At 34.3% G+C, this 24,248-nt stretch overlaps 1 protein-coding gene and 1 long non-coding RNA gene across 8 annotated transcripts in view; one reads left to right on the top strand and one right to left on the bottom strand.

The window, feature by feature from the left end:
* Positions 1 to 1,554, top strand: part of LOC147835136 (uncharacterized) — a 113,866-nt gene extending 112,312 nt beyond the window's left edge. For both annotated transcript variants that reach the window (XR_015501466.1, XR_015501465.1), the window contains one exon: positions 1,460 to 1,554. This is a non-coding gene — a long non-coding RNA (uncharacterized LOC147835136). The remainder of the gene's footprint in view (positions 1 to 1,459) is intronic.
* The window catches only part of sez6a (seizure related 6 homolog a), a 99,525-nt gene extending 86,598 nt beyond the window's left edge, over positions 1 to 12,927 (bottom strand). For all 6 annotated transcript variants that reach the window (XM_087271188.1, XM_087271187.1, XM_087271186.1 and 3 more), the window contains exon 1: positions 12,645 to 12,927. In XM_087271188.1, the coding sequence (XP_087127314.1) occupies positions 12,645 to 12,729 (85 nt within the window). In that variant the 5' untranslated portion in view covers positions 12,730 to 12,927. The remainder of the gene's footprint in view (positions 1 to 12,644) is intronic.
* Positions 12,928 to 24,248: the final 11,321 nt, after the last annotated feature.

Here is a 24,248-nt window from a genome sequence, read left to right on the forward strand (position 1 = left end):
AGACGTTGACAGAGACATTTTTGAGTAATTTTGCAATACTGTAAAATACAAGCCTACATAAATAACTTAAAGGATTTCACTATTTTGGTAAAAAAAAATATTTTTTTTTCATGGCAAGTTTGGCATTTGCATGCTCTAATAGAGCTTTAAGTTCTTTTTTTTTTTTTTTTTTTACAGAAATTTTGTCATGATTAATTATATTTTAAATTCCTAAGCAAAAAATAATGACTATCATATTTTTAGTGTGCTGTTTGATTTATCAGAATACTATTTCCCCCAAATTTACATTTTATTTTCTGTTTATTATTTGAAATCTTAAAGGATAGTTCCCCCAAAAAAAGAAAATTTCCATCAGTTACAGTTGTTGAACAGAAAAAATATATATATTAAAAAAAAATGTTAGAAACTTGTAACCATTAACTTCCATTGTAGGAACAAGTGAGTAAATGACAACAGAATTTTCATTTTTGGGAGAACTATCTCTTTAAAGCACACATATCAATTCCAGTTCCCGGAGGGCCGCAGCACAGTTTAGTTTCAACCCTAATTAAACACACCTGATCAAACTAATTAAGTTCCTCAGGATTGTTTGAGACCTACAGGTAAGTGTGTTGGAACTAAACTGTGCAGAGCTGCGGCCCTCCAGGAACTGGAATTGACACCTGTGCTTTAAAGTATAAAAATGTACTTTGTAATTTTTACGATTTGCTTTGATGACACAAAACCTTGTCTTTGTGAAAAACAGATCTTTACAATTTTTTTCACAAATAGTTTTTATTATTATATTTTTTTTTACAAAAAATATTTTTAGTCAGAGCAGCATTGCTCATTATTTGAAACATTAAAGGGATTGTTCACCCAAAAAAGGCAATTCGGCCATCAGTTACTCACTTGTTTATTCTGTTGAGCAAAAAAATTGATATTTTGAAGACTGTTGGGAACCTGTAACTATTGACATCCATAGAAGGTTTGAAACAAGCCAAGAGTGAGTAAATGATGACAGAGTTTTTGTTTTGTGAACTATCCCTTCAAAGTAGTTTTACAATTTGCTTTAATAACACTAAATCTTGTCTTTAATCCTTATTTAAACACATCTTTACATTTTTTTTTATGTTTTTTTTTTTTTTTTTTTACAGAAAATCTGTTCAGTAAAAGCAACATTTCCCATTGTTTGAAATATTAAAGGAATAGTTCTGTCAAAAAAGACAATTCTTTTATCAGTTACTGTTGAACAGAAAAGAAGATATTTTTAATTTTGGGAACCTGTAACTTTTGACATCCATAGTTGGAAAAAAAACAATCTCATCTTTCACCCTCATGCAGGTCTTTTATTTTGTTGTGTGTTTTATTTTTTTTAATCCCTTTAGTAAGATCATTATTTAAAACATTAAAGGTATTTTTTTTTACACAAAAAAGCCAAATCAGCCATCAGTTACTCACTTTTATTTCTGTTGAACAGAAGAAAAGATATTTTAAAGAATGTTGGAAACCTGTAACCACTGACATCCATAGTAGGAGGAAAAACATCTTAAACGGCTTTGGAAGAAGTCAAGAGTAAGTAAATGATGACAGAATTTTCATTTTTGGGTGAAGTATCCCTTTAAAGTAGAAGATGTTTACCATTTCAGTTTTTACAATTTGCTTTGACACAAAAATCTTGTCTTTGGTCCTTATATAAACAGATTTTACTTTATTTTTATTGATTTATTTATTTGTTACAAATTTTTTTTAACATTAATGTTAAAAAGCTAAAGTTTTAGTAGCTGTAACTATAAATCAAAGTGTGAGAGCTGATTTGATGTTTTCTATGTAAAGATTTGATCATTATTTCTATATGCTAACATAAACTACCCAGGCTGAACAAATGCCAACATGTGCTACAATGACGACAGCTTCCTTTCATCGCTAAAAAGCTTATGTTCTTTGTTTATGCCATTAAAGAGCAGCTCAAAAGAGATTATTCTGACTAATTCCTTCAAATAAAAACCCCCAAGCATTTAAAAATGAACTCTTTTCATGAAGAGAGTGAAAAATCAGAACAATTTGTAGTCTTCACAAAAACAAATCTTTATTTAGTGTCTGTGTATTTCAAAGACCCTCTTCTGCATTCTGAATCCGAGGCCAAGAAAAACCATCAGGATGCTAAATAATGAAATGTCACACATAACAAGAGAAGGATTAGGAAGCCAATGGACTTGTGGCATTTTAAAAGTCAAAATGTCAACTTGTAATCTTCCTCTTAAATATCCCAATTTTATGCTTGTGTGGCTGCAGGTGTCTGGCATGTAAAGAGCCTCAGCCTCGCGCCTGCAAAATAGGATCAGTAAGTATTGATGCCTAGAAAGTCGATGTCGCCGCCCTTTAGGCTGAAATGAAAACACTCTGAATCAATACATGACCCATGACAGCGTGCTGACTGAATAAAGTGTTTCAAATGCCATTTTGGCACAAAAGGAACACTTGTGTGTGGTGGTACACTTTAAGAGTTTTACATGGTCACTCACTGAAATCGCTAATTATTGGATTATACTATCTGTCCTTTTTTAATGTGCTGCTTTTCTATCATTGCAGTAAAAGACAGTATAGTAGGAGAGCCGTTACTTTGGATCAAAGCTATATGTACTACAACCCCAAATCAGAAAAAGTTGGGACAGCATGGAAAACGCAAATTAAAAAAATTGTGATGTCTGACTTGTATTTCATTGCAGACAATACAACAAACATGATTAACATGTCCCTCATGTATTTTTTTCTTTTTCCAAAATAAACATATTCCAATTTTGGTTTTTGCAACACATTACAAAAAAAGTTTGAACAGTGAAGCATTTAACACTCTGTTGCTATTCCTTTTCCCAACACTTAAAAGATGTTTAGAAACTGAAGACATCAAGTGATGAAGTGTTTCAGGTATAATTTTGTCTTATTCCCCATTAAAGTATGGGGTCTTCATTGTCACTTTTTGTGCTTTAAAATGCGCCACACATTCTCTATTGAGACAGGTCGGGACTGCAGCTAGGCCAGTCAAGTACCTGTATCCGCTTAGTCCGCAGCCAGGACTTTCTAATGTGTGCAGAATGTGGTTTTGCATTGTCTTGGTGTGCATGGGTGTACCATACTGTCCTAAATTTTTTTTCAGATTTAGGGTTGCACGCTAAAAGAAATCGGATTACAGTTTCCGTATTTTGTGATTCACAAGAGTTTTCCTTTAATTTTTGGTTGTGAATTGCAATATGGGACCTTGATTTCTGTTCTGTTGACATTTGATGTTTAGAGTTAAGCTGTCTACAGTTTAGCAAAGTGACTTATTGACATTGTGTAGTGTAGTATAATGTGTAAGAAATAATATGTAGAGAAATAAATCTGTAAAATAACAGAAATTGTACTTAAAGTTTATTAGAACGTTTTTATACCATAACATTCAACACCAACCCAGACAATATATCACTTTAAATGATCAAAAATGTTAATAAAAGTCACTTTTTCAAACTTTTAAAGGATAAAAGTTGTTGGAAGAAAGATAAGGTGCCATAATGTAATTTAAAAGCATAAATAAATAGGGGGAAAAAACATGAATCACAAAATATGTAAAATTGCTGATTTATGTAATTTTTTGTGTATCGACCTTATTCTTCAATGCGGAAGTGCGCTTGTTTTGCGATGATTTTAGAACTTCCGATTCAGTTGCCTATGGATGGAATGACTAGGAATAATAAACAGAAGAAAACGGTCAAACTACTTGGTCTACAAACAAGTGTTTGCATGACTATACAGACAAAGTAAAATAAAATACAGTAATAAGAAAATATCAGTTTGCAACATTAAGCAGCAGAGCGAGCTGTTTTTAACATCTAAAAATGAATGGAAGTGAATAAGACCGGAAGTCTCGAGCCAAAATGGTTCAAATGGCTGCATCCGCTCGTTCACAGAGAATAAGGTGAATAGTACAATGCAACCTGTTTACATGGGTCTTGATGTCCCTGATGGTCCAAAAATCTAAATTTAGGAAACTTTATAGAAATCCACATAACCACAGCTGACAAATAATGCCTCTTTAGCCAAACCTTGTCATTTCTAGAAAAAAAGATCTTTTTATATACTTCTTGACTTCAAATGATCACCTTGGTCCAGCTCTACAATCCAGATAATATCCAATATATATCAGACACAGAAACCGAACAATATGACTTTAGATGTTTTACACCAGCTTTGATTTTGTAGTGAAAGACATTCTGACATACTTGTTTCTCTAAACCGGGACAAAATTGAACCAGAAGACTTTGTCAGAAAGCAGAACAGATATCACAAAGCTTATTTTAGGCTTTAACTCAGTTTTGACTAAATGTGTAGTTACTGCACTTCACCTTTGCAGGGCAGTGTATACATAAGGTGTTATGCGTATGGTGATGTGTTCTTTATAACAGTTTCCCCCCCAAAATGTGGTCATCCCAAATCAATCAATCAAACAACCAAAAAACAATTAAAGTAGATAAATCTGCAATATACAGTATCATCCTTCCTTTCAATCTAGCAGTGTATTGCTGTATCACACAGCACATAACCCATATCACAGCACATATCAGTCTCGCCAATATCCAGCCCTGCTCTCATTTCTTTTTGATTTATGAACCGGAAGTAATATCAGCCACAATATGAGTGAAGGTTCGGGTAGTTGGCATGATCAAGTTAACATCCGCTAGTACATTCTAAAAATGCTGGGTAGTATTAGCCCAACACTAGGTCAAATAGACAAATAAATTAAAGGTTATGTTAAAAAATAAAATTTAAATAGAAGTTTTTGTCCCACCATATATTAAGTGACTTCAACTATGTACTTGCACTGAAATCAATCATATCACAGTGTAACTATTGTGTAAAAACATGTTTTTGCATTGTACTTATGATTGATTAAATACATGCATGTAATTACATCTGTAATTAATTTCTGTAATTACATTTTTAATTACACTGTTGTTCATCCCTTACACTTTAACCCACCCTTAAACCAACCCATACTCCCATACCCGTATCCCACCTGAAGAGCACCCCAAGTGTTCTGCAATACTTTATGAACACAGTGTGTGCATTGTATTTGTTTTTTGATGCAAGTTGTAGCGTTGCCACTAGCTTAATGTTTTATGAACATTATAAACACATAGAGTAACACGAAAAACGAATTTACCTGTGTGGTTTTAAAACTCCTATATGTCTTGCCTTCTTGTAATGTGTTCCCTGCTTACCTGTTATGAGCGACATGACGTAAAGGGGAATCCCCCATACGTCATTCATCACCTGATCAGTGCTGCATGAGATTATAGGTCAGGGGGGTGTCAAACTCAATTCCTGGAGTGCCGAAGCCCTGCACAGTTTAGTTCCAACCCTGCCTTACCTGTAGGCTTCAAAGAAGCCTGAAGGACTCAATTAGTTTGATCAGGTGTGTTTAATTAGGGTTGGAACTAAACTGTGCAGAGCTGTGGCCCTTTTGGAACTGAGTTTGACACTTTGGTTATAGTTTGAGAGAGTATTTATGGCGGAAGTTTTGCTCCGTGTGGAGAGATATAAGAAGTTGAAGAGATCGCAATCGTTTTGCAGTTTTTGCCTGCAGGTTGTTTTATTGGACTTTCTCTAAGAGGATATTACTGACTGTTTGATGCGGTGGGGAAAGAACTCCAGGACAGCGATAAGATCATGCATTGATTTTTGTTTATTGCATTAGGACAGTAAGGTCTGACTTTGCTTAAACAAAAGTCTTGTCACTTAACAGAAATAATGTCCAGTATAGAATGTAAAGTCATGCTGCAGTGGAAAAAAAATGAATATTGTGTATGACTCCCATGAGCTTGGAGGACTGCATCCTATCATCTCTGCAATGACTCAATATCTTATTAAAAAAGTTATCTGGAACGGCAAAAAAAGCGTTCATGCTGGACTCCCAGAGTTCATCAAGATTCTTGGAATTTATCATCATTCTCATCCCAGACATGATCAATAATGTTCATGTCTGGTGACTGGGCTGGCCAATCCTGGAGCACCTTGAACTTTGATGTGGAGGCTGAAGTATGAGGAGCGCTATCCTGCAGAAGAATTTGCTGATTTCTGTGAAAATCTTGGCTCCATGCGGGTTCCAACAGGTCTTCTGCAGTATTTGTGATGATTGATGCAGTTCAACAGAAGATTCATCTGAAAAATCTGGCACTTTCCCAAATGATGAACTAGAAGTCAAATTATTATTTGTTGCTCTTACAACTAGGATCGACGACAAGACTTTTGTCAGGTAGTGTAGTAGTTAAGATCGCTTAATATAAAGTGGGACCAAATTTTTAAACTTAAGCCAATGTTGGGTTTGTTCATATTTGGCCCATGAGTTACAACATCTCAGCATTTTTAGAGTGCAGATCTCTGCTTTTTTTGGTGAAAAAAAAAAACAAAAAAACACAAAGTACATAAAGCATCATCAGATAATCAGAAATACTTTATGTGAGAAACAGCAAACGCACAGCCAGGATTTCTGCGGGGCCAGCAAGAGGATATTAGAGAGCATAATGAGTCTCATTTACAAGCCATAAACTGACAAAGCGCCAGACTAATTATGTCAACTAGCAGCTTCTGAATAGCCCTTGATCAAGCTAATCACCAGCAATCCAAAAAACAGGTGTTGAACATTTTCAAGCCCTCCCTTGAAATCAGCAGTATGAAAGGCAGAGATTGAAACCCTCAGCCTGTCGCCATGCCTCTGTTTCAATAGCCAGAATACGACATGATGAATCTTGCACAGAATCATGAAAAGGTTCGATAAGAAAGCTGGGGCAAAATGAATTCAGAAATAGACCTTTGAAAGGACCTAGCTATAGCGCGCACTTTAAAATTACTTCATACACTTCTGCCTGCATAGAAAGACATTTCCCTCTGACTGCCTATAAATGAGTCATTCACTTTCAAATGCTTCTTGCAAAACTTTCATTCGGCACTCAATAAGTCATCATATACAGGGATATTAACTCTCTTAACTTCACTTAAGATGCACTTTCAAATGTCGTACTCATCATTTAATAACTAGAACCCTTGATGGAGGAGTCTTTAGAGGTGCTTTACAATGCAGGTAACGCTGCAATGAAAGTATTTTTGTTAAAGTGCACGATTTTTCAACATCACAACAGTTCTGGAAAACAAAACTAATTTTGCCATTTGGATATTGATTTTAAATAATTAACCTTTATTGTCTCTAAGGATATTAATTCAACCCAGGCTCATTCTGATGATACGCACCCCTATATACATTTCTGGAGAGCACCAAATACATCCTATGAGCTACTTTTTTTTTTTCCGTTTTTGTTTACGCGAATCTACCAGAGGCCGATATGTATGCTTTTTGAGATCTCGAATTTCTCTCGCATCTTGCATCTGCTCTTCTCACGTAAATCCACCAGAGACCGCTGTCGACTGACCCATTGTCCTCCTTTCATAAACCCAACCAATAGTGTTTTAAAAAGCACAGATTTACCTGATAATATAAATACTACAAATGCAAACATTAGGTGAGCAGGTTACATTGTAACCGCATACCAACAACATGCTACATGACGAGTTTTAGTGAAAAGCAATTTGGCTGTTTGCATCAGTCGAAACACAACATAAATTTAAATACAGCTATTCAGAAGCACAGAATAGTGCACTTTTATTAACATTATTAACATAATTATGAAAAAAATGAAATTAACATTACTGATATGTGTTGGCTTGCACTGAGTCATGGTTTTAAAGTTTAATTTCAAACTGTTTTATTTTTTAAGATCTGAGGTGAAATATCTGCAGCAGCTTTTAGTACCCTCTAAGAAAAAAGGTACACGCTGGTACAAATAATATTCCTTAAGGAACAGTTTTGAATCTATGTAAAAATTGTACCTTATATGGTACAGAAAAGACCACTTATGATACTGTTCTGTACCATTTATGGTAAAACTAAAATGAACTTACACAATTGTTCTCATATAAAAGGTTCCAATAGCCCCTTTTACACATACAGACCTTTCCGGAAAATTACCGGCAATTTTCCGGAAAGGTTGTATGTGTGAACAGGTCCTTTTTGAAAATACCGGTAAATTCGTTCTGGCTATTTTCCGGAAAGAGAAGTTGTAACATTACCGGCAATTTGCCGGAATGCTGCGCTGTGTGAACGCAGAAGTAAGATTTCCGGAATAAGCGCGTGCACGTCTAGAACGTGCTGACGTAAGACTTCTGCTTTAGCCAATCACAACAGTCAGACGCATTTACGTCCGCGCGGTTTGTGAGAATAAAAGCCTTTGAATATTTTTCCAGACACATTTAGCTGCTAGACGTTAGTCAGATCACGTTTATATGTTCTTCTTAATGCCAACTGTGCAAATAATCATCGATAAGATGCTTATGATAAGCCGTTGTTTGTTTACCTTCAAGCTTTGCGTGTGCCCATGAAACAGCCTGTGAGCGCCAGCACACGCACATATTATGAACATCTCGACATGCGAATATGATCCTGTGAAAGTTGTTTACAATATTGATCATCCACAGAGTTTGTAATGTAGTCAAATGTTTACAAACACAAGCGCAGCCGTTTAAAGCTCATTTGTGGTGAATGATGTCAGAATTTACCGGTATTTTGGAATGGATGTGGGAATGCTCTTTTCCGGAAAATTTCCGTAACATCCTCGCCTGTGTGAACAGCGCTTTTTTGTATATACCGGTAAAGTCGTTACATAAATTTTCCGGATATTTACCGGTATCACTGTGTGAAAGGGGCTAATGTGTTGGACAACTCCTTTATTACAATATGTTTGAAAATTAATCTAAGAAAGGCAAAGTGATTTCATGAGTAATTTCCATATTAAAACATGAATCATCATTTAAAAGTATTTAAAAAAAACTTATAAACATGAATTAGTAAGTTCTATAATACAATAGTATAAACAACTGGTAAAACATAAAACTATAGTTATTGTAAACTAAACTTTTAAGGCATTTAAAATAAATGTTTAGTAAGCATTTTTGACACTGTTAAGAAACAAAGTGTCTTGTCACTGTAGTGGTACCTTTTTGGATCAGATTTGTATTTTTGATTAAGGTACAATATTGTATCTGCAGGTTTTAAAAACCAAAGGTAAATTTTGGTTTCCCATGGTACAAATCATATCCTTAAAGGTACAAACTGCACTGGTACAAATTTGTTTCTTTGTCTTAAGGTACAATTCTGTTCCATAAAAGGTACTGCCCCAGTTACAAGGGTTTGTACCATCTTTGGTACTACATTGTACCATTTGTTTCTGAGAGTGTAGCATTGCAATAAATGTAATGTAAAATGGCATTCAAACTTACATTATTAGCATTTAACACTGAATAAAGCACATAGGGTGTACCTGAGGTGATCAAGGTCAGTTTTCTGTTGTTCAGCTGCAAGAAATGAAAGACGTTTCTAAAATATACATTTCTGGTGTTGGTTAGGACAAAAACTCCTTTTAATATAGAAAATATTCCTTCTATTGCGTGCCGTTGATTTTATTTAGAACACAGTTTAAATCAGCCTTAAATTAGCCTTTAGGCTTGATAGTAAGGCACACTGCTGTTGGTGTCGTCAATCTGGCAACCTGCGCTTACATGTGCTTTTAACCAGATGTGCAATACCTAGTTCAACCACTGGGTGTCAAACTTACATACTGTACCTTTAAATTCTCCCAGAATAAAGATGTTCAAAATGCACTCTGTAGCTAAATTGTAATGATAATAAACAGTCATATAAAGGGAAAATCCATTTAACAGTAGTCAAACTTATATTACAATAAAGTAATTATAAGTATATTGTGCATATACTTAAATATAAGTATATGCACTTATAATGTAGAAGTAGAAAAAATAAAATAAACTTGCCTTGCCTATATGCATAACTGTGGTTTAGAGAGATGCACAAAAGTTGCTTTATGTTTTTGGCCATTAAAAACATGTTGATTTTAATTTTGTAATTTTTAAATATTCCTGCTTTTTAAAGTGCAAAGCGGCAGTATACTTGAAATTCAACAGTCCTTCATCCTTTATCCATCAACCACTTAATTTTGAAATACAATAACTGTCATTCATCCTGTCATTCAGCAAGTTTTTTGAAAGCTTGCATAAATTATCATTTATTATTTATAAAATGTCAACGTTTGTTAATGTTCATTTGTGCAATTTCACTCGTCTCATTGCAAAAATCCCACAAAATCAGTAGAATTTGCACTTGTAAAGCAAACAGGAGCCCACAGGATAGTACAGGAGGACTGCATCTCATTATCACAACACAACATATGGCCGCCCAACATGCTGTGTCACTAAATTAAATATAAACATCAACAATACCCTGACTTATGAAGCAACTTTAATATAAAAACCTCCGAGCCATCTGCAGCCTCTGCGTAACTGTTCAAATGACCTGAATAAGCCGCGATAGAGTCTGTTATTAAACTGGTAAAAACAGCACAAGTCTGCTGCTTTCATAAACAGGTCTGTTCGGGACGGTGGTAATCTGATCTTCGGGATTAGTGTCATTATCTTCTGCTGCAGGGACCCATAACACAATCAGTCTGTCCCGCTGTAACACTGGGGGGGAGGGGGGGGGCGGAATGGTTCAACATAATAGGTCATATTTTGAGGCGCAATATGTGTGGAGCAATGCAAAACACTTAGCTCCAAACGTCAGTCATCGAAAATAATTTTTAAACACAACAATACAAGTTTCTAATGAGTTTTAAATGGCTTGGAAATCATTAACATACTTAGGTTTGTTGACATTTTGTCCCATATGCTACTACTATATTGATTGAAGCTCAAGTGGCGTACCTGTTTGTTTACCGCTAAAGAAGGCGTTTGCATGCAAACTGTATGCTAATATTAATATGTAGCGTGGCAAAGTTTGTTGTTACTTAAAATTGTTGTACTTATTTTAAGGACCATTCCAACTTTTAGCTTACACACACACACACACACACACACACAAACACACACATTGGTTATTCAGTGGTTCTTCATGCATGATATGCTATCTAATTAGCACTGCTTTATAGTTTGTTTGTTTTTTTTGTCTCTTCGCATAAATAAACCAGTTTCAGTTCTGTAACTTATAGGAACATAAATACTTAAGAACATTAATAGTTCTGTAGTGGTTCTTTAAAGTGATTAGACTGTAAATATTGACATCTTTAGAAATATAAATGCTATATTCAGCACATTTTACAGTGTAGCTTTGGGGTGCTGAAAGGGATGTAGTTCACATTATTTAGCCTACTCAGACCTTGTTGCAGACCTGTTTGAGTTTCTTTCCTCTTTTTAAAGAAAAAGAAACACACACGTAAAGTGTCTGATTATGTAGACAATGTGTATACTGCATGATATGAATGAAGCAAGACATCAGATTATGTTTGATATGATTATTAGTGCCAATTCTACAACCATGGTATAGCTGTAAATAGTTGTTTTGCTAGCTTACAGATGTGTATTTTTTTACTGTCTGAATCCTAAAATAAGTGTTTTGCATTAAAAACACTGATTTATTCTCATGACAAGTGCAGTGCACGCGTCTCTGACCATTAGTGAATTCATTAAGGGTTCAATAAGAAGACCGCAGTGGACAGGAGTGTGACTGTAAAGGCTGGTCCATGCTGGGTTCATCAGCCCTCATAATGATATTGTGGCTGAGTCTGATAAATTACTGTTAATTTAATTTAGCTAGTCCCAAACAACATAGATCATATCCAGTCAAAAACAAATCAAAATGAAAATAAAATTTAAACATGAATTATTTTGTTAATATATTATTATTATTTACGTGAAATATTTAATGTATGGAATTTTATATATTTCATGTATGTAATTTTATTACGGTGATACACTGTAAATGTTTATTAAATCTAACTGTGTAGGCTAGTTTTTGGTCAAATGTTAATGGTTAATTAATGAACGGCAGTTGTAGTTCTAAAAAATAAACAAAATGAACAACCTTATCTTTCTTGAGGTATTGACCTTGTTCCAGACCTGTTTGAGTTTCTTTCCTTTTTTTAAAGAAAAGAAAAACAAAAAATTTGAAGGATGTTGAAAACTGGTATAGTCATTGATTGAATTTTGCAGCATTTACATTCCCAATATTGGCTAGCTTTTTCCAACATTCTTCCAAATATCTTGTGTTCAACAAGAAACTGAAACTTTTGGAACCACTTGAGAACGAGTAAATAATGAGTTCATCTTCATTTTTGGGTGAATTTTCCATTGAAGTTCGCAAACGGACGCCGTGTCCGTTGTGTCGCATTAGCTTTAGCTTTAAAATGTCGTTTTGAGAAGTAGGCTAGTTTAAATGTGAACTCAATATAACGTTTTAGCGAAGACCCCCTGACTTTAAATATCAGTTGTATTCATCATTGTCATCAAGTAGTCGATATGCTAAGTGTGTGAAGGTGCAACACGTAATCCATCAATCTCTAACGTTAAATATATGCAAAATTCTTCGTAATTGAACTTTACGCGGCGCAAAATCCTCTGCCAGTAAAGCCCCAGACAACATGAAGCCTACAACCCCAGTTAATCATGAGTCCACAATGAATATCTAACACATTCATCACAGCAGATTTAGCATCTTAAACATAAATACTCACCTTGACAGCTCGTGTAAATCACTGAAAGACTCAGTACGAGCAGCAGAAAGAGCCGGTCCGTTTGGAGCTCGATCCTCACGCACATACTGAAACGACTCCTAACAACACACTGTAATTTGTCCTTGTGTTTAAAATATCCCAAGTAAAGGAACTGGATGTCAGATGAGATTTCCGTGAGGTCTGAAAAACGACTCTCAGCGCAGAGAAACAGCTATCCCGACTCACGGCTGCTGTAAGCGGATTGCGGAGCTTCAGCACCGCGGACAGTTCCGTCAGACACTCCGGACAGCAGCAGACAGTGTTTAGACTTCAGAGGATTTTTGGTTTTGTGTACCGAGAGGCAAAGGAGAGTTAGATATAACACGAGGATGGATAGATCGCGCTATAATGCAACCAGAACAAGTTCTAATACACACTAAACCTTGAGGGATTGAGACATTTGAATGGTTGGGGGGAGGGACAATGTACAAGTGGATTTGAGCGGGCGAACAACAGAGGTATTACAAAGAAAACTTTTTTTTTTTTTTTTTAGATTTCAAAGCATAACCTAATATAAAATAAATATTATACTGATTATTTTAATTAATTATTGGTTGAAGCGTGTTTGATAACACTTTAGGGTTCCATGATGCTATTTAATGTATTTATTAACACGGAAAAACGATGAATGAACAGTTAATTTATTACAGTGTTTGTTCGTCTTTGTTAATGTTAGTAATGAAAAAAACATTCATTCATTGTAAGTTCTTGTTAACTCACAGTGCATTAACTAATGTTAACAAACACAACTTTGGATTTTAATAATGCACTAGCCTAAATGTTGAACTGATAAATGCTGCACAAGTGTTGCTAATACTTAATTTGTGTAAGTAAATACATTATCTTTCATTAACTAGTGTAACCTTGTTGTAAAGTGTGACTGTTTTTGAGGAGTATATGGGATATTAGACTAAATTAAGGGATAATATAAAGAAAAACTAAGTAAACAATAAACATTAATTAAAAAATATGAAAGGTAGTTTAAATAAATATTAAAAAATAGCACTAATAATGCAATAAAAATACTGTCATATCATAAAACATATGCTGGATAAGTTGGCGGTTCATTCCATCGTGGCAACCCCTAATGAATAAAGGGACTAAGCCGAAGGAAAATGAATAAATGTTTGTCCTGTTTTAAGCTGCATTTCTACCAGTCTTGTTATCAATACTGCCTGAACTTATGGAACTGTGAATGCTCAAAAGTACAGACTGGTTTTAATCCATAATGCCATTACTTCTGGAAATATAAGTAGTAGTGAAATAGCAGTGAAATCCTATTGATGAAACACAGAAAGCCATAAAATGGCCTCTACAGTGTCCAGACCTGAATATTATAGAGGCTGCATGAGATCACCTGGATAGAAAAAGAAACACACTCTAAACCTGAAAGTGCTTAAAGAAGCCTGATATTATGCAGTACATTGTATCAGAAAATGTCAGGACAATTAGAATTAATTAATTAATTAGTTTGTTTGTTCGTTTGTTTGTTCCTTCCTTCATTAGTTTGTTTAGTTCTTCCTTGAATCCTTCCTTCATTTATTTGGTCCTTCCTCCATTCCTCCCTTCATTTGTTTGCTCTTCGTTAATTAATTAATTAATTCATTCATTCATTCATTCATTCGTTTGTTTATTTATTCGTTCATATTTTTGTTCTTTGTCATTCATTCATTCATTCATTCATTCATATGTTTGTTGCTTCCTTCATTAGGTTCGTTTATTCATTCATTCATTCATTCATTCATTCATTCATTCATTCATTCATTCATTCATTCGTTTGTTCACTCAGTTGTTCACATTTTCGTTCATTCATTCATTCATTCATTCATTCGTTTGTTTGTTCATTCATTCATATATTTGTTGCTTCCTTCATTAGGTCCATTGTTCGTTCATTCATTCATTCATTCATTCATTCATTCATTCATTCATTCATTCGTTTGTTTGTTCATTCATTCATATTTTGTTGCTTCCTTCATTAGGTCCATTGTTCATTCATTCATTCATTCATTCATTCCTTTGTTTGCTTGTTCGTTCATATTTTTGTTGCTTCCTTCATTAATTTAATTGTTCGTTCATTCATTCATTCATCAATTCATTCGTTTGTTCACTTGTTCGTTAATTAGTATTTTTGTTGTTTCCTTCATAAGGTCCATTGTTTGTACACTCATTCATTCATTCTTTCGCTTGTTCGTCCATTTGTATTTTTTGTTTCTTCCTTCATTAGGTTCATTCATTCATTTATTCCTTAGTTTGTTTAGTACTTCCTTGAATCCTTTCTTTATTAATTTGGTCTTTCCTTCCTTTATTAGTTCAGTCCTTCCTTCATTTGGTTCTTCCTTTTCCATCTCTTGTTTGGTCCTTTCTTCATCCGGCCCTTCCTTCCATTCTTCATTATTTAGTGATTGTGATTTTAGTGATTGTTTGGTGATTACAGTCATCATACAGTCAACATCCTTCATTTGCTCATCAGTGACACACAGTCTATAAAAAGTCTCTGGGTCATTGTGCGTAAAGATGTTGGACATCTTCTTGGACATTTTTAATGCTTTCAAAAGGTTTGCTGCATTTATAAAGAGCCCATGTGTTTGTTCAGTATGATGCAATTTACTATACATGTCATTTGATTGGACAGGAATTTCAGGACTAATTTTTCTACTTTAGTCAATCCCCATAGACAAGAAATAAGTAAGATAGGGACTGCAGGTTGAAGGAAATAGTGGAGTAAAAGTACCAATACTGCACAAAAAATGTACTCAAGGGAAAGTAGAAGTACACATTTTTAAAACTACTTAGCAAATTACAATTCCTTAGAAAAACTACACAAAGCAGGTTAATTAGCAAGTTGGGTTCATTAGGCATGTAATTGAAGAACAATTGTTCAGAAAAATAACTTCTTAAAGGGATAGTTCACAAACATTTTTTAATTTACTCGTTTACATTTTTGGCTTAGTAGTTAGCACTGTCACCTCATTTGAGTATTTGTAATTTGTTACTTCACAACACTGATATTGTGCAAAAGTCTTAGGCCAATAAAGCTGGTATAGTGATGAGGATTTTTGCACAGTACTGTATAAATTATCATTCAAAATGAAATAAAAGTAAAAAACTATTAACACTAAATAGATTTAAGTATTTATTAATGATATTTGTGTTTAATTGTCAGTGTGCACAATATGATTTATTCAACATTTACAGCATTCATATAAATTAACTAACTAACTAAATAAACTAACAATAACATAAAAACCATGAGATGAAACTAATATAAACTATATAGAGAGTTATAGAGAGTAAATGGAGAAAGTAATTAAAACTTTCTATTGAAGTGGGGTTTTAAGGGTTTTGGGAGTTCTGGACGGCATCTAATATACTATAAAAACACTGTAACATCCTGTACTGTATATCTGGCAGACGGTTAGTGTTTTTAATGTTTGTGTCTCTTTGCTTACACCTTCAGTCTGAGATTTCAGCTGCGCTTTGCTGCTGTTAAAAAAAAGTGTGTCTGCTTCGCTAATGAAAATCACAGCCGTGAAATAGACTGACCAATGTGCTGAGGTAATGAAGCGATCATCATCATCTTCACGGCCTCTAAATTCATTTCGGATGGGATGCTGACTAAACAGCCGATTAGATATTATTACTGAGGAATTAATCTATGGGCCTCCATATCAAGAGAAAGATTTACTGTGTCCTTATCAATCAGATCCGGCCAGGCTCTAATCCAAGATGCTTTCGTAATTAGGATATCATTTTAGGGAAATATATTTTTCATTGAAATCTAATTTTAATTATTTTTATACTTGAACATATATTGTGAAAGAACAGTGTTTTTATTTTTATTTTAGTTCAGTTATTTTAGTATATCGAATTATTTCCAGAAAATAAGAAGTTAGTTTTTAGTAATACTGAACACACATGCAGAAATAAGTTACATATTATATATTAATTACAAATATATTGTAATTAATTATGCAAATTGTGTAGGCCTATAGTTGTTAAATAATAAATATAGTATTTAAAAAAAATATTTTTATAGATTTTATTTTTGTTTATTTATTTTAGTGTATCAAAGTATTTCTGTGAAACAAAATCGTAAGAACTGTTTATAACATTTGTTTTCAGTAATACTGTATGCACATTTATTACAAAGATGTTATTTAATATACATTTTAAAAAAAATCATAGGTCTATATTTATTAACTAAATATATTATTTAAAAAAATTGAAGAAAATTATGAAACTAAAGAAAATTATAAATATTTCCTTTAAGGAAATTGTACAATTTTTAAAAATTTTACAACATAAAAGTGTACACTTAGAAATAAATGAAATATCAAATATTCATTTAAAATCTATTATTTTATACAGATTAAAAACATTGCATAGGCCTATATTTACATATTATGAATATATTATATAAATAACTGAAAATATATGTTTTGTTTTTTTTTACATTTTTTATTAGCCGTTATTTTAGTTCATCAAATTATGAAACTAAGGAAACTTAGTATTTCCTTTAAACAAGAACATTGTAAGAACTGTGGGGCTACCGGAGCACCTGTAGGAAACCCACGCCAACACGGGGAGAACATGCAAACTACACACAGAAATGCCAGCCTACCCAGCCGAGGCTCGAACCAGTGACCTTCTTGCTGTGAGGCGATCGTGCTACCCACTGCGCCACCGTGACACCTATTTTTATTTTATACATAATTTTTAAAAATGTAGTTTTTTAATAAAATATGTATTTAAAAGCTAAAATGAGTTTTTCTTAGTATTATTTATTTTAAATACTGAGGTATTTTCTGAATGATATCCCTAGTGTGTATTGCTGAAGTAATGCTATCAATGAATCCGTATTATAAAAGATGAAATTGACATCTTGACCTGCTTAATTGTGTGTGTGTGTGTGTGTGCGTGCGTGCGTGTGTGTGTGTGTGTGTGTGTGTGCGTGTGTGTGCGTGTGTGTGTGTGTGTGTGTGTGTGTGTGTGTGTGTGTGTGTGTGTGTGTGTGTGCGTGTGTGTGCGTGTGCGTGTGTGCGCGTGCGCGTGCGTGCGCGTGCGTGTGCGTGCGTGTGCGTGCGTGGGTGCGTGCGTGTGTGTGTCTCTGGCAAAGGATTAGAAAAGCGCTGTGGAAAGTGTGATTCAGGCACCAAACCTTTCACAGCTGCCACATATTTTAGTCTCAGTCTGCTGATGTCACGGCCTCCCTCTGTTCTGCTAAATGAGCCTTTCTCCCTCCAAACATTTCCTCTCAGGACTGGACAGATCAACTCATCTGCGTCTATAAAACCTGGCATTCGTCTCAATAGCAGCTCACCTTTCACGAACTGCTTTTTTTCTTCTTCTAATAGCTGCACAAACAGCAGGAATGAGATCATAAAGAATAAATAGACATCCGTTCAGGGTTTTTCCAATATAACATCCATCAGGACTCCTCCACTCACACACAGACACCCCACGGTTCCTGTGACCTTCATACAGGTGAAGGCCAAATTTTAAGTCTTTTTCAAACGTTTCCTAAGTGATGTTTAACTGAGCGAGGACGTTTTTCACAAAAAATCTTGAGTTTCACACAATCCCTTCATGTCGTTCCAATGCAAATCGATAAAGTTAACTTGATGGTTTTTACAATTTTAAGTGGATTCAACATAAAACAATTAAGTTATCCCCAAAAAACATGAATAATTGTGTTGTTTCAAGCTCATTTTAAATAAGTAGTTTGAACAAGCAGCAAAAATGCTGTATTTTCTATTATATTTTTTTCTCTGGAGAAAGAATTTCATCTGAATTTCTTTTAGTTTGGCTGAAAAAATATTTTTAAAAATGCTAAGGTCAATATTATTAGCCCCTTAAAGGGATTCCTTCATTAATTCATTCATTCATTTTTCTTCAGGTTAGTCGCTTTATTCATTAGGGGGCTCCACAGCAGAATGAACCACCAACTTATCCAGGATATGTTTTACACATCGGATGCCCTTCCACCTGCAACCCAGTACTGGGAAATAACTTACACACTCATTCACACACACACAAACACACATACATACACTATGTCCAATTTAGTTAATTCAATTCACCTATAGAGCATGTCTTTGGACTGTGGGGGAAACCAGAGCACCTGGAGGAAACAACACAGCGAGAACATGCAAACTCCACACAGAAATGTCAACTGGACCAGTTGGGACTTGAATCAGCAACCTTCTTGCTGTGAGGCGACAGTGCTAACTACTAAGCCAAAAATTTAAACGAGTAAATTAAAAAATGTTTGTGAACTATCCCTTTAAGAAGTTATTTTTCTGAACAATTGTTCTTCAATTACATGCCTAATGAACCCAACTTGCTAATTAACCTGCTTAAGCCTTTAAATTGCACTTGTGAGTACCATAGTATTTTGCCAAATATCTAATCAAATATCATGCACAAAACTATCTTCTCTGTTAAAAAAACAGCACTTGGGAAATATTTGAAAAAGAAAAACTCACATGCGGACTAATAATTTAGTCTTCTACTCTACATGTTAATGATGACTGGGGGCTATCTTGTGTCTAAATATGAATAAGAACACTCACCGGCCACTTTATTAGGTACAACTGTCCAGCTGCTTGTTAAGGCAAATTTCTAATCAGCCAATCACATGGCAGCAACTCAATGCATTTAGGCATGTAGACATGGTCGAGACAATCTACTGTAGTTCAAACCAAACATCAGAATGGAGAAAAAAGGTGATTTAAGTGACTTTGCATGTGATAGGATTGTTGGTGGCAGACATGCTGGTCTGGGTATTTCAGAAACTGCTGATCTGCTGGGATTTTCACACACAACCATCTCAAGGGTTTACAGAGAATGGTCCGAAAAAGAGAAAATTTCCAGTGAGCAGCAGTTCTGTGGGTGCTAATGCCTTGTTGCCAGAGGTCAGAGGAGAATGGCCAGACTGGTTGAGCTAATAGAAGAGCATCTCTGAACGCACAGCACATCCTGTCAGTTTAGAACAGGAAACTAAGGTCAAAATTCACACAGGCTCACCAAAATTAGACAATAGAAGCTTGGAAAAATGTTGCCTGGTCTAATGAGTCTATATTTCTGCTGCAACATTCAGATGGCAGGATCAAAATTTGTCGTCAACAACAAAAAAGCATGGATCCATCCTGCCTAGTACCAACAATTCAGGCTGGTGGTGGTGGTGTAATAATGTGAGGTATATTTTCTTGACACAATTTTGGCCCATTAGTACTAAATGAGCATCGTGTCAACACTACAGCCTACCTGAGTATTATTGCTGACCATGTCCATCCCTTTATGACCACAGTGTACCCATCTTCTGATGGCTATTTCCAGCAGGATAACGCGTCATGTCATAAAGCGTGAATCATCTCAGACTGGTTTCTTGAACATGACAATGAGTTCACGGTACTCAAATGGCCTCCACAATCACCAGAACTCAATCCAATAGAGCACCTTTGGGATGTGGTGGAACGGAAGCTTCACATCATGGTTGTGCGGCTGACAAATCTGCAGCAACTCTGTGATGCTGTCAAAATGGACCAAAATCTTTGAGGAATAATTACATAACATTGTTGAATCTATGCCACAAAGTATTAAGGCAGTTCTTAAGGCAAAAGAGGGCAACCCGATACTTGTAAGGTGTACCTAATAAAGTGGCCAGTGAGTGTATATGTACATATAATAATATATTAGCAAAAAAATTCTGTCTAAATACTTGGCATTCATAAAACAGTTGAGTCGAAGGTACTAAGGATTGGTAAATTGCAATGAAGCTACACAGCTGACCTAAAGTTAAGCCCCGCCTCTTCTCCCTTAGTTACTCTTGACATAAAAATAAGTTTCTAACAGTCTTACAATGACAGCTGTCTGTGCTGAAGTTGTTTTTGGTATGTTTTGGACTGCCTCTCATTGTGGAACATTCAAGTGTGACTTAAATACACCATGGAGGGATATACAGTGACATATTTAAGAGAGGTTTTAGCTGTTTTGTGTTAAATTGATCATAATATTACTGATAAAATAATGAAAATATCTGTGAAATTTCTACAATGTAATCATGATGTTTATTAACCTTAGTATAAAGGAGGTGTAGATCATTATTCTTCAAAAACAAGTTAGACTGTTATCAATTTCCCTGATAAATTGAAAAACAATCTACAGTAATTTACCAGCATCAGTTTGCCAGTAACTTACTGTAAATCATTTACAGCAAACGTACTGTATTTACATTTAAAGCGGCATTTATCTTGCTGTATGTATTTACAGTGCTGCAAATCTTTACTGTCAAATATACAGTAATTTCACAATGCAGCTTTAAACTACTGTGACATCTGTCCTACGGTAAAATACTGTTCATATTACGGTCAAAACTGTAAACATGGTAATATTAAAATTGAATGCGGATAAAAGCACTACTCACTTCATCTAATATTTCTTATTTCATGAACATAATATAAAATGAAGGCAAGAAGGTCAATATTTTCAGATCTAATCTAGTTTCTAATAATTATGGCCACCACTGTATGAAAGATATTAAAACAAATATGGCGGATATCAAGATTGAAGTGGAATGGAGGGTTTACAGCTACATGAAAACATCCAGGATCAACACTTTGTACCAAAGGCTGTTAAATGAATTGACATTTAACTCACCTTGCTGGTGGCAATCTAATTCAGCTAACGTTAGCTATAGCTCGCTCTGAAACACAATCACAGACATTACATGGCACTGTGGATGTGGAATCGCAAGCTATACTTTAATCATATGCATCCTTTATTTGATTTGATAATAAATAAAAGTACCCAAAAAGAACTTTAGTTTGCTTACTGCTCTCAAACATCACTCCTGTGTATTTCATTTGACACTGAATTTATCATTTATTCTACACGAGCAAATGACACAGCAAAGATCCTACTGTTGAGACTAATGAATGAAAGTAATGGCTGTTTTGAACACTTTCCTGGCCTCCTTTCTGCAATCTTTCTCTCCCTTCAGTTTGTGAAATGAGTTTATGTGAAGGCTGCCAAGGAACACATTCCTCCCTCGTCCTGGATGTGTTATATAATGCAACGGTTTGATGAATGATGCAATTTTTGCATTGTTTATTTTACAGTTGTGACAAAACAAGGCAGAGCTTTTGCTTGTGTTCATTGACATCAGCTTGTGCATTCAAATGCTGTCTTGTTTTTTTGATATAATGCTAATAGCAAATAGCCCTATGTAATTTAACCTTGAACAAAAATGAGCATATAATAGCTTTAAATATAGCTGCTGTTGCAGGCCAGAGTTGCTTTTAACTATTAAAAAATCTTTTTAAAACGTTATGTTTGAACTGAGATTGTGATGTTTCTAAATGATTAATCATGCAAAGCTTAATTATATAATAGCCAGCTTACTTTATAGTAGATTATTCCAGAGACAGTTGCGTAAAGTTCAAATCAGGTTTTCTGTACTACAAGAAGTGTGATTTCCACAAGCGTATAGAAATGTTTACAGTTAGAATAAAAAACAAAAACAAATAAATATTGAGTAAATTAATGTTTGGAAGGAGGACGACACTTTAAGAATGTGTCAGTTACATTATTACATATGGAATTGGCAATACTTGACTTAAATGTATTTGTAGTTGAATCATTTATTCAAGAGATTCGTTCAAAAAGCTGATTCATGCAGTCATGAAACAAGTTAAATCTTTTTGAAAGAGTCGTTTAAACGTGAATTTAAATGAAGCGTTCAAAATGCTGATTCATCAAGTAATGAAACAATCGAAGTCTGTTTTAGTGAGTCATTTAAACACTGAATAAAATGAAGTGTTTAAAAATACTGATTCATCTAGTAATGAAATTATTGAAATCTTTTTGAGTGAATCATTTAAACATACATTTAAGAGAACTGTTCAAAAATGCTGATTTATCTAGTGATGATACATTTGAAGTTGTTTTGAGTGAGTCATTTGAACATTCATTCGAGAAAATTGTTCAAAAATGCTGATTCAACTAGTAATGAAACAAGTGGTCTTTTTTCAGTGAGTCGTTTAACATGAATTTAAGTGAAGTGTTTAAAAATGCTGATTCATCTAGTAATTAGATTATTGTAGTGTTTTTGAGTGAAGCATTTAAACATTCACTCAAGAGAACTAATCAAAAATGCTGAATCATCAAGTTATGGAACAATTGAAGTTTTTGTAGGGAATCATTTAGTAATTTAAATGTTTATTCACGCAGATTTATCTAGTAATAAAACAATTGAAGTCTTTTTGAGTGAGTCATTTAAATATTCATTCAAGAATATTGTTCAAGAATACTGATTAAATAATGCTGATTTATCTAGTAATGTAATGATTAAAGTTTTTTAAGTCAGTCATTTAAACATTTATTCAAGAGAATTGTTCAAAACGCTGTTTCATCTAGTGATTAAACATTTGAAGTCTTTTTGAGTGAGTCATTTGAACATTCATTCGAGAGAATTGTTCACAAATGTTTATTCATAGTGATGACACAATTGAAGGTTTTTTTAAGTGAGTCATTAAAATTTTAACTTGCACTGATTCATCAAGTAATGAAACAATTGAAGTCTTTTTTAGTGAGTCATTTAAATATTCATTCGAAAGTATTGTTCAAAAATACTGATTCAAAAATGCTGATTCATCTAGTAATGTAACGATTGAAGTCTTTTTTTTAAGTGAATCATTTGAACATTCATTCGAGAGAATTTTTCAAAAATGCTGATTCATCTAGTGATGACACAATTAAAGTATTTTTAAGATTTATTTAAACATTAATTCAAATGATAACTTCAAATAGCTGATGCATCCAGTATTGAAACAAGTTTTTATGAGTGAGTCATAGAATCATTGATTTATGTCATTGAGTGAGTCATGCAATCATTTGTTCACATTAATTTATTCATTTTCTTTTCGGCATTTTCTTTTAGTCTCTTTATTACTCAGGGGTCGCCACAGTGGAATGAACTTCCAACTTATCCAGCATATGTTTTACGCAGCAGATGCCCTTCCAGCTGCAACCCATCACTGGAAAACACCCATACACTCTCATTCACACACATACACTTTGGACAATTTAGCTTATTCAATTCACCTAAAGCACATGTCTTTGGACTGTGGGGGAAACCAAAGCACCCAGCAACTGATGCCAACACGGGGAGAGCATGCAAACTCCACACAGAAATGCCAACTGACCCTGTCGAGGCTTGAACCAGCAACCTTCTAGCTGTGAGGTGACAGTGCTACCCACCATGCCACCCTCATTTGTTCGCATTCATGAAATATTTTTTAAAATAGAGCTGTGGCAAAAAATAATAATAATAATAATTTCAGAAATCAATTTGCATTGACTGTAAGATTCCCAAAATGCATTGCTATTATCTCTTCAACCGATTCTTAATTTCTGACAGCAGATAATTGTCTTCAGAATCGTACAGTAATCCTAATTATCAGTTCATCTAGAATTATGGATCTCCGCTATGATGTAAAAATATCTGTAAATTATAAATATAACATATTTTATTTATTTATTTATTTTATTTGTTGGTATTTTGTT

Source organism: Danio rerio, chromosome 10 (genome assembly GCF_052040795.2).
Source record: "Danio rerio strain M-AB ecotype USA chromosome 10, GRCz13ab, whole genome shotgun sequence".
Classification (NCBI taxonomy): Eukaryota; Metazoa; Chordata; class Actinopteri; order Cypriniformes; family Danionidae; genus Danio; species Danio rerio.